Source organism: Diabrotica virgifera, chromosome 8 (assembly GCF_917563875.1).
Source record: "Diabrotica virgifera virgifera chromosome 8, PGI_DIABVI_V3a".
Classification (NCBI taxonomy): Eukaryota; Metazoa; Arthropoda; class Insecta; order Coleoptera; family Chrysomelidae; genus Diabrotica; species Diabrotica virgifera.
In genome coordinates, this window is record NC_065450.1 from 155654217 (window position 1) to 155666733 (window position 12517).

The 12517-nt window shown below is 33.1% G+C and overlaps 1 protein-coding gene across 1 annotated transcript in view; it reads right to left on the reverse strand.

Annotated features, from left to right (window-relative positions):
• Window positions 1-12517, reverse strand: part of LOC126889701 (spatacsin) — a 142347-nt gene that overhangs the window by 91365 nt on the left and 38465 nt on the right. The window contains exons 5-6 of the mRNA XM_050658231.1: window positions 4901-5080; window positions 1181-1833 (exon numbers count right to left, since the gene is read on the reverse strand). Coding sequence (XP_050514188.1) covers window positions 1181-1833; window positions 4901-5080 — 833 coding nt within the window. The remainder of the gene's footprint in view (window positions 1-1180; window positions 1834-4900; window positions 5081-12517) is intronic.

Genomic DNA, 12517 nt, shown 5'->3' on the forward strand with positions numbered 1-12517 from the left:
TGAAACTAGATCCTGCATATGATGATCCAAAGGAGATTGATGAAGACAAGTAACAAGGACAATGATAATACAACATTTGTATTATGTAATACAACATGGTATTTCCCGAAGAGGAAACTACAGGAAAGGAAATGTTGACTGCAATGAAACTAGATTCTGCAGATGATGAACCAAAGGAGATTGATTAAGACAAGTAACAAGGACAATGATAATACAACATTTTTGCATTATGTAATACAACATGGTATTTCCCAATTCGGAGTTGCCCCTGAAAATTACACTCCAAATCGGTAATGTACTGGGCTATGTGAATTAAATAAAAAAAGTGCCTAACTTTGATCTTAGGCGCATTTTTTGTGATAATTTGTATAAAAATATCACTTTTAAAAATAATACAATGTTAATAAGTTAATATTAACAAAGCTATTCAAATTATTTATAAGCCAAAAATGACTTTACTTTGATAAAATGTTTTTGCAATGGTAAAAATGACTTTGTTGATTTTTTATTAAAAATAATGAAAATATAGGTCTTCTTCTTTTATGCAGTACCCACAAAATCGCTGTATCATTATCATTTTCTGAGCAATAACATTGCAAAAAAAGCCCCGTGGGATAAACGAATTGAATAAAATTTAAACCAATTGACGAATTGTCTTAAAATTTTTTGTATTTAACTCTACTTTTTATGCAATATCAAAGTCTTACGTTCATTTTCGCAAAAGTTATAGCAAATTTTTTATTTTCGACATTTAAGTCTTATTTTGCAATTTCCGAAGCAACAAATGATCGGACCAAAATTCAAAAACTGCCATTTTAAACCTTTGCTCATCTACTAAAAGATGAATACTCTAAATAAGATATTTAATTACCCTATTTTTACCTGTAGCGATTTAAACGAAAAAACTGCCATTTTTGACCCTTATTTAAAATTCTGTGATGGACATTTTTGTATTTAGAATGTATTAGGTATATAGTATCCAAAAAATCCATTTGCAACCTGGCTGGTGAAGTGTCCCGAACATGGTATATTTTTGCCTTATTTCCCTGGAGTAATAGGGACTATTATTAATATATCCCTACGTATAACAACCCACTCTCTTATCGAACCGCAAAACTTATTGAACTGTATTATAGTAGGGTCTATTATGAAAAATACAATTATTATTATTATTACTTACTTGGTTTCAACTTTCTCTATATACTTTAAAAAGTATTCAACAACGCAATCTGCTGATACATTATGTAATTCGAATTCTTTATTACATTGGAACCAAAATTCTACTTCGTTGCAGTCACGACTTTCAAATTTATATTCCCACTGCCTAACCAACACAATATCAACAGGCAAATCTTGGATTTTAGCTATGTTTAAAGCAGCTTCAAATAAATGATTGTTTATAAGAGCTTTTAAGCATTCGTCTACAGCCTTAAGTTCATCTTTTTCGTGTAAAAATGCTTCAATGTCGAATCTTATATCGCTATTAGAACTATGTATGATTTTAAGAATCTCAAGTAGATTACTTAGATCTGGACAACGAATAAACTCCTTTAAATTCATTTGTGATAAGAGTTCGATGAGAAGAATTTGTTCATAAAATGAATTTAAGTTGTACTGTAGTGCAGTGGATAGTAGATCAAGTGCTGTACTTTCTAGCCAGATTTTATTGGTTAAATATGTCATCTCATGATCGTTATCGGTGATTATACTGAATCTTCTTGTCTGGCCTACGCACGATTTAAAAGTTTCTAATTTTGATGTGAGAAATGTAGTATCTCTGGTCCCATCCAAGCACAAATTTATAAATTCTAAAAAATATCTAAGAGCGTTACCCTACAATGAAAAGAAATAATTAAAATACGTTATATAATACAGTACAGTAAAACCTCGATATAACGGACTAATTGGGGGGACGGGATGTCCGTTAAAGCCGAAAATCCGTTGTATAAAAATAGGTTTAAAATCAATCAAATTTTTTTTTTAAATTATGTAGGTACTCTATTTAGATACAGTGTACAAATCTGTAAGTTAAAAAAGGAATAAAGTTTTGTTCGCTACTTTTTTACTTTTCTACTTCATCTAAAAACTTTCTGCAATATACTCATTTGGTTGACAAACGAATTGAATAAGCAATGTATTTTTTGGCAAAACATACAATTCAAGTGGCCACCTTCTGAATTTAGACTTACAGGGGGATTAGCAGGAGCTTTGTCTAAAATCAATAAACATTTTTAACCTCTTTAGTCGGTATTACCAGTTTCTTCTCTTGAAATTTTCTCAGCAGGTACAAATCCTTTAAAAACCAATTTTTGAAAATATCTCTGGTGAACCATGCCCTATTAGAGCTATAACATGAAACGAGCAGTGATGATGCCTTTTGATGATTATATCTTTGACAACACTAGGTTTACTAGATTTACCAACAATTATAGTAGTCAATCGGCGTTAGCACAAAGCAGGGCCGAGATCCTATCCTTGTTGTTTTTCCTCTTAGAATTCGATTTTTCATATTTTTTTGCATTCAATTATTTTTACATTTGATCTGATTTTTTGTCCGTTATATCCGAAGTCCGTTAAATAGAAGTCCGTTCTATCGAGGTTTTACTGTATAATTAAAATAATTTATACCATTCTATCAGATTGCAGTTTTATTTCTGCAACTGCAATCTTGCAAGACAAACAAACTGCAAAAAATAAAGCAAAAGTCAAAGACGCTGGACAACATAATATAGCCAGGCTAAAATGGAGCTTCGCAGGTCATAACGCCAGACAAATGGACAATAGGTGGAATACCACGATACAACAATGGAGACCATCGACAGGAAAGAGAGCAAGAGGACGACCCCAGATGAGATGGGGAGACGACATTAAAAAGATAGGAGGAACGCACTGGAAACAGAAAGCACTAAACAGAAGCGAATGGAGGAAACTGAGGGAAGCCTATGTTCAAAATTGGACGAATTAAAGGGCAAAAGAGATCAGATTTCAGTCATTACAGTGATTATGAGTCCATAGTCCATAAATACGATATGTCTATTCTTGTTTTTTACAAAGTAGGGATACAGAAATACCGTTATAACACTCTAATAATACCGATTCGTACACGGAAGGTTTGACGAATTGTGCTCCATACGCCATATATTTGGCTCATTAGGAATATTTTTATTCCGACAATACATCACCAATTTACCCATGGAAAACACCCTCACTTTCACTCTTTCATCATCATCATCATCCAGCTTCTTCTCTTGTCCACTACAGGACATAAGCCTCCTCAGCACGTCTCCAGAAAGTTCGATGTTGTGCTAATTGAATCCATCTATCATCTATTCTTTTTATGTCATCTGTCCTAATGAGTCATGTATTGAAAACTTTTCTCAGAATAATTCATCAAAGAACTTACAGAAAAATTGAGGAAATAATCTTAAGTACTCAATTCGGTTTTCGCTGTGGCCTTGGAACGCGTGATGCACTATTCGCAACCCAAGTTTTAATTCAAAGATGCAGAGATGTAAATCATGACGTTTTCATGTGCGCGATTGATTTTGAAAAGGCCTTTGATAAAGTTCGCCATGAAAAAATGCTACATATTCTCAAAACTACTGGTCTGGACGGTAGGGACATTAGAATAATCGCAAATTTGTATTGGGGCCAGGCTGCATGTGTTAGGGTTGGGAATCAGTACTCTAAAGAAGTAAAAATCAAGCGTGGAGTTCGACAAGGCTGTATATTGTCACCAATGTTGTTTAATCTTTACGCTGAAACAATCTTAAATTAAGTGTTGGAAAACGCAAAAGAGGCGTACAATTAATGGTATGCTTATGAACAATATCAGATACGCAGATGACACCTTATTACTGACAGGATCAATTGAACATCTTCAAGCGTTATTGAACCGAATGGTGGCATTCTGCGCGATATATGGACTCAAACTCAACGCAAGAAAAACAAAGTTTATGGTTATTAGTAAACAGGCAGCCGTAAATAATAATAACTATAACGTAACAATCGGTAATGACTCAGTTGAACGAGTAAGTAATATTGTATATCTGGGTACTCATATTAATGAAAGCTGGAACCCTAGTACAGAAATAAAAGGTAGAATTGCCAAAGCAAGAACAAGTTTTATGAAATTTAAGAAAATCCTGTGCAGTCATGATCTAAATTTGGAACTTCGCATAAGAATGGTTCGATGTTATATATTCCCAGTACTACTTTACGGGGTTGAAGCATGGACCCTGACAGAATCGCTTTTAAAAAACCTAGAAGCATTTGAGATGTGGGTCTACCGCCGTATTCTGAAGATCAGTTGGGTAGAAAGAGTAAAAAACGAAAGGGTTTTGCAACGTTTAAATAAAAGTTGCGAAGTAGTGAACACGGTTAAAAGGCGCAAATTGGAATACTTTGGTCATATAATGGTCACCCAGAAAAATATGACATACTTAACTTTGTCATGCAAGGTAAAATAATGGGAAAAAGAAGTGTGGGCCGCCGTACAACTTCTTGGCTTAAAAACCTACGCCAATGGTTTAGAAAAACTAGCACTGAACTATTTCGTGCGGCTGTAAATAAGACAATGATTGTTAATATGCTGGGAAACATGAGAGCCAACGATCGACAAACGGTCTCGGCACCTTAAGAAGATGGTGAGCAAGTGCCAGAGATTAACGTGGCTCGCCTGAACTAAGAAGAAGAAGAAACTTGCCGAAATATAATAATATGTAAGTTAAACTTTTACTATATTTATACTGCATATCCACTAGGTATACACAGTACATCAATTTAAATGAACTGTGTAGGCTTATGACTTACTACATGATTGGTATTTTTGACGCTTTAGCATGCTGCCAAACGTTAAGAAATACAGTATATAAATTTCAATTATCTTGAGATTACTTACCGGTATAAATATTTCAAAACTTTGCAGCAAAGTCTTCGGAAATCGATGCTTCATACAATTATTAAGCAAATTTGCTACCGAGTGGGAATTTAAAGCAACTGATTCAAAATTGGTGAACATCTCGTAGATACTGCAAGATACTGCCAACCATGTTAACCAACAATTGATGATGGAATCAGGCTAAAATAAAATATTAGTTAAAATAGCAACAATAGTCCATTAAAATGTTACATTTTTAGGCCATACCTTGCATTTGTTAGAGACAATTTTGTTTTTTTATGTGTAGGGGGATCAGTAGAAGCTCAAGTTCAAGTTTTTGGGGTCGCCACCCTTGTCCCCCAGCCGCCATCTTTTAAAAGGGGTGCAAAGGGATTTTGCGATATATCTCGTAAACTACCAACCCTACGGAAAATCTAATTAAACATAAAATGTAGCAAATTAAATTTTCTACAATTTTGTTTCTATTACTTTTTATCGTCAAGTGACCAAAAAAAAACGATATAAACAAAAATAAGTAAAAAATTTTTAACAAGTTTCCTTTTGGAGGTTGTAACTTTTCTTCAGTCCATTTTACAATAAAATAACATTATAGCAATTTTGTAGACGGTTTTTCAGCGAACAATTTCCACTATAAAGGTGTTTAATTCTATTTTTTATCTTGGTTTTACAACGCTCCAAACTTTACCAGATTCTCGAATGCTCATAGGGATACAATAAAAACAAAACGTTAGGCTTACTTCTCTATCTTAATATTTTTTTATTCATACACTTTATTACGATTTTAACATTCATATACTATTATTAATCTATTTTTGACCTTTTTCCCACTATACAACTTAGAACCCTAAGCATATATAAAAAGGCCCAAAAAGTTGTTTGAGGACAAATTCGCCGGTCCAGAAGAAGAATGATGCAACCGCAAAATGCAAAATTCTTCAGAAGAGCAAAAAAATGATTTTTAAATATTTAAAATAGGGATTAAGGTACTAGTACACTTTAGAAGACCAAAAATAAGCATTTTTTCAAGATTTTTTTTCTCAGAACCTTTATTAAAAATGAACATAAAACTTTTTACATATTAATATCCATTTTGTAAAGAATAAAAAAAATATATCTTTTTTTATTTGTGTACTTACACTAATATTGTAGAGGGCGCCAAAGTCGAGGCCTCGAAAAAAAGTAGCTCCGATGGCGGACAGTTAATCTGAGGATTGGGATCTCTGAAAGAAAAAAATCGTACGGCATTTGAAAAAGGAAGGATTCTTACATGATAATTTACCACCGTTAGTGAAGAATTCCTCAAAAGAAAGATTTTACGGAAATTTGAAAAAAATTTGTGAAAAAATCGCCCGTTTTTGTTCAGTTTTTCACGGATAAAAAATATTTATCTTTTATTTTTTGGTTAAATTGTGGTAAATTGTCACGTAAGAAACCTTCCTTTTTCAAATGCCGTACGATTCTTTTGTTTCGGATATCCCAATCCTGAGATTAACTGTCCGCCATCATTTTTCGAGGCCTCGACTTTTGCGCCCTCTACAATATTAGTGTACGTGCATAAATAAAAAAAAGAATGTGTGTGTACTTTGTACGCACGTAAGAAGTTATACTTCTATTATATGATTATAAACGAAATTAATAAACTTTTTATTTATATTTTATTTAAATATTAAATTAATTTATACTTACTACTTCTCAAACATTTTTATTAAAACAGTGCCAAAAAACACATTAAAAATGCCACAAATGATTTCTGAACATTAATTGTCGGAAACATTTTTAACTAAATACGTATTTTCTGAAAATAAAATTATATAATAAATATACTTACAATCATAAAATGTATATAAAAAAATAAAAGTTTCTATTGGGATTCGAACCAACTTACCACGCGGCTGGTATTTGCGTTGTATTGGGATTCACCCGCATTAAAACTTCGCCACAGAGACAGCTTGTCATTATGTGCGAATATCGTCTAACTAAACAGATTAACCTTTTGACATTTTTAACTTATGTAAATCAAATTATTTTGATTTTGAATTGAAATGATTTAGAATTGAAAAAATACAACAAAACATAGAGTAAGAAGACAATATATTAGGTGAATATTGATAGAAATTTTGATGGTAATCAAATTATGTAAATAAAAGTATTACATACTACTTATGTATTTTGGTAGGTTCAAGGTAGGTATCGGAGCCCGTATAACGACTAATAAATTTCGCAATCACTTGCGTCGTGCAAAGTGGCTATGTTCAAATATCATAACAAAATTTGATCAACTATTTATAAAACACTTACCAGTGAAAGATTCTTTAGCTTTGAATAAGCGAGATCTGCGGCACTCATACTAGGCACAGTTTGATGAGCTTTTAAATTGGCATGCAACAATCATCTCTTCTATGTAAATAAGTCCAAAAATATAATATGAAAACTATTTAAAAAGGCAGTATAACCATTAACTAACTTTTTGTTTGTTGTTTCTCTTCCTACAAATTTTAAAACGCAACAAGCATACATTATAACCAAACCATGCACAGTCCCACAGCTGCCATATTGGATAATTTTTGTCATGTCATTTGAACATCCAATCAGAACAAAGTTATAATGCGCATGCGCCCGGTCGCTAGGTTTTCCCATATAAAATTTCACCGTCATTACGCCCGTAAAGAAGTATAACTTCAAAAAGATATATTTTTTGTACTCTCTAAGAGTTAGCGATTAATACGTAAAAAGTTTTATGTTCATGTGTAATAAAGTTTCCGAGAAAAAAAATCTTGAAAAAAATGATTATTTTTGGTCCTGTAAAGTGTACTAGTACCTTAAATGACGAGTAATCGTCCAGGAGCATCGGTATGGCGTTTGTTTTTTGACAACGATGGCTTTTATTTTCATCGATATTGGTTCGAATTTCATTATCTTAATTTATTCGCCCCATTTGAACCCTATCTACAGATGCGTCATTATGCATCTGAAACAAGGTCTAACATAGCGCGTATTTCAGTAACGACGCAACTACCCTATAGTGGCTCAGCACATTTTTACAGTTCTGTCTTTTTGTATCATCTTTACATAGTATTTTAGAAGTTAATTGCGCAATAAACACAACTGACAAAATTTGCAGTTACGTCATTTTTGTTCCGTACTGGACTGAATATCTGCCTGCTATTACTTTTATTATTGTAATTTATCCTAGGTGGCACAGCAGTCGGTCCCCCTATACTTAACTTATTCTTACAGTTGTGCTACCTATTTGGCCACGTCCAGTCTTATTAAAAATTGTGAAAAGTATTTTGAGTTTTATAGATAATACTATTGAGAGTTTTGTGGGTAAAATTTATATTTTTGTGATTAGATAAGCATTTTGTGTTTTTTGTAAGAGCGCATCATGAGTGGTGGTTATTTTATTTGTAAGAAACTTCTGAGGAAAATTATTTATCAGTGGGAAAGTCAAGCCATCTTTACTCACTGTTGTCGGCGCACGTTATTCGTCTCTTTATATGGCGGAAATAAAAACGATTCTCTGGAAACCCTGCGATACAAAATATTCGCTAAAACAGTGACCAAAATGCATTTAATCTCTTCTCACTTCCTCCAACACAAGATGCAGCCCATTTCCACAGACTCCAAGTGTATCACCAGATTCAGTCGTGGCTCGGTAAACATTGTGATCAAGAAAATTGGGGCTGGAAAAAGCATGGAAAATTTTGGATACCAATCCAAACTTCTTCAGTACCCCCCAGCTTATGAAATTCATCTTTAGCAGATGAAATGGAAACTAGAAGTGCATGTGGTTGCCGAAAAGCAGACCTCAAATGTTCAGTAGAGTGTCTCTATTGTGGTGGTGAAAGTTGCAGCAACATCGTGGACATATCAACATTAATTATTGAAGAAAATGAATTGGTAGATGAATTACCGACAATGACGCCAACTCTAACTCTCATTATACCACAAAAATTCACCTCGGATACTGATTCAGATCTTAACTCGCAGCCTTGACTGTCGAAAAAAATAATAACTATGATAGATCTTTTTCAACATATAATAATAAATAATATTATTTTGTCCAGAAATGGTCCGTGGATTAGGCCTCTTGGGGATACCACACAAAAAACGCGCCTCCAGACTCTACCTCATAGGTGGCCGGGAAAAGGGTTAAAAATAGCTTAATAATCGCATAGGAATGTTAAAATTATAATAAATAAATGTATAGATATAAAAGTAAGCCCAAGGTTTTGTTTTTATTGTATTCATATGGAAATTTGAGAAACTAGTCAAGTTTGGAGCACTGTAAAGCCTAGATAAATGAATAAAATTAAACAACTTTACAGTGAAAATTGTTCGTTGAAAAATCCTCTATAAAATCAGTATGATGTTATTTTATTGTAAAATGAACGGAAACAAAGTTATAACCTCCAAAAGGAAACTTCTTACAAAATTTTCTCTTATTTTTGTTTATAACTTTTTTGCTGGTCACTTGACGATAAAAAGTAATAACAACAAAATTGTAGAAAATTTAATTTGCTACATTTGATGTATTATTAGATTTTCCGCAAGGTTGGTAGTTTACGAGATATAGCGCGAAACCCCTTTGTACCCCTTTTCCAAGATGGCGGCCGGGGGACAAGGGTGGCGACCCCAAAAACTTGAACTTAAGCTTCTACTGAACTCTCTTACATATATAATCTTTAGACCTTCTACCCTCTCGGGTGTAGGTAATGAACTTTCTTACACATTAAAATAATAAAATTGACTCCTATAAGAAATGCAACCCTAAATGTAACATTTCAATGGACTACAAAGTTAGTTTATTTATAGCTCTATGGTGATAGTAATACGTAATACATACCATAATAATTGAGAAATATGTATTACGTATTTTTTGTAATTTGGAAGTAGTATACAGACTGAATACTTGGGCTATAAGTACTCTGATAACCAAAAAAGGCTATTGCTCCTCAAAAATCAAGAGTAGACTAGCAATGGACCGAACCGCAACAGCTAAATTAATTAAGTTATGGAAAGACCGAACAAAAACAAGAAATACTATGTTCATGTTGGCCAATGCCCTTGTTTATCTCAACGCTACATACGCAGCTGAAAAACAGGCTCTCAAAAGTATATAGAAGTTAAATCGAAGCTTTCGAAATGTGGGTCTACAGAAGAATTCTATGAGTGTCCTGAATATAATACAGAACCAAGCTGTCAATTCTGAGAGAACTTTATATAAAAGACAGTCTGTTAAAAAAAGTAAACCGAGCATACCTAAATTAATTCGGCCGCATAACCAGAAAAACGAGGATTATGGAACTATTGGTAATAGAAGGCCTAAGACCAAGAGGGAAAAGCTAACACCATTTAGAGTGTCACCACGTTCTGACAAGAGAGTGAAAGGAATGAAGAGAACAATGTAATGTTTATGATCTTTTCAGAACCAGCAGATGATCCGGAAGAAGAAACTGGGAATGAGGAGAAACTGATAGAGGATTTACTCATAGGAATCATAAGCCTTAATAATTATGTCTTATAGTGTTATTGTGAATAATAAATTTGTACTTAAACTTTATGATCTTTTTACATTTTTTGGCTTTATGTTGCAGTTATTAGAAGTAAAGGGTACAAGTCTCTCTATCTCTATCAGCGAGGTTCCTACAGCCTCTGCCGCTTCTCGCATTTCGACCGCCATCGTTTTCTGTCCATCCATTCGTCTTCTTTGATGGCTCTATCTTTCATGATGTGCCGTACATTTTCTTCCCAGGCAACTGAAGGTCTTCCCCTTCTTCTTCTTTGGTGTGGTATGTAATTTAAAGCTTTCTTTGGCCATCTATCTTCATTCATTCGTTTCACGATGGTACAAGTGCTACTTATAAACTTAAAAATAGCTTCTAGACCCCGATTGAATGCCGAAGATTCCGGCCTATTTTTGACATTCCACGTAAACAACTTTTTATTACCTGTTTGATTTATGATGTAAACATTCCCTTTATTCTAGACCTTTACCGATTATACCAGTAAATTCTTTTTTACCCGATAAAGTTGGTTGTTTAGCCAAAAAAATAGCCAAACAGAAAGCAAAGAAAGCAAGAGATTTTAACCAGATTAGATGTATCCGAGATGAAAATAATAAAATACTAATTCACGAAAAGGATGTCAAAAAGAAATGGAGAAAGTATTTTAACAGTTTATTAAATGAAGAATTTGACAGACAGCCTGTGGAGTTAACGGAGACAGTATCAGCAATGGTTACCAGAATAACAAACTGTATTAAATAGTGTGTGTTGTTACTGCCTTCTGGTTCTAATTAATTAAAAAGACTAAACACGTCTTACTATACATTATATTTTATTCACTGGTATCCAATATCTAAACAATAACATTAATGATTCATAGCGCCTTACTACATACTAACTTCTAATAATTATTTGTATATCTATATCTGCATACTGATTGTTCAGCGTGTTTTTATACCTATCTGAACCATAACAAATATAGTTCAAGTTCACTCGTAATAAACATGTGATACAAACTATAAGCTATTGTTTTTATGTATGTTCAATACCCTAAAGGTTAATAACATCATATTTAAATTATGATTTATACAGAGGGTTCATAATATACCACATCTCCGCCGTTAAAAAAGAAAGTCCTAAGAAGAGAAGAAGAATATCTGACGGTATATTCCTCTTTCCCTTTTACAAAATGTTTATGGTTACCTAATACTATTTTCAAAAATTAAATTTCCTAACTATGCTAACTAACTGTAATATGGTACGTTTCAGATCAATCGATTTTTCCCTAAACATGTATATTCTTTTTCCTATTTTACACAAAAGTTCATATTTTCCCTATACTAAACTGGTATTTTATAACCTATTACTAGTTCACGTACTTTCACGTCGTGTCTTTTCGTCCTTTTTTTTTTTCGTTCACTAATTCACTTCATCAAAACAGTGTCCACAGTGAATGAAATTGATCCTAACTTTTAAATAGTCTTTTAGTGCCTATAGGCATGTCATATAAGCGGGGGAATACCTAACTAAAAATCTCGTATCTACCTAAAAGTCCTAAGCTAAGCTAATATTACCTAAACTTCTATTAAATGGTATATAAAAAAAGAATTTAACGTTACTTTACTATTTCATCTTATTATTTCAGTCTTATTTTGATTTATTTATATACGCCTTACTAACTTTAAAATATTGTACCTATAATAAAAATGTAATCTCTCTAAAAAACTTCTAATGTGTCTCTAAAATAATATACCACAAAACGAGGAAGTGGCTCAAGCGCTTCAAAAAATAAAGATAGGAAAAGCAGTCGGACCAGATGATATCCTTGGGAAAGTATGGAGAGCATTGGGAGAGACAGGAATAAGTTGACTAGCAGGTCTATTTAATAGAATTATGGAAGTTGGACAAATGCCAGACGAATAGAGAAGCAGTATATTAGTACCTGTCTACAAAAACAAGGGAGACATACAACAATGTACAAACTGCAGGGCTATAAAACTACTTAGCCACACCATGAAAATATGGGAGAGAGTAATTGATAGACGGATACGTGAAAAAACCGAAATATCCGATAATCAATTTGGCTTTATGCAGGGCAGATCAACAACAG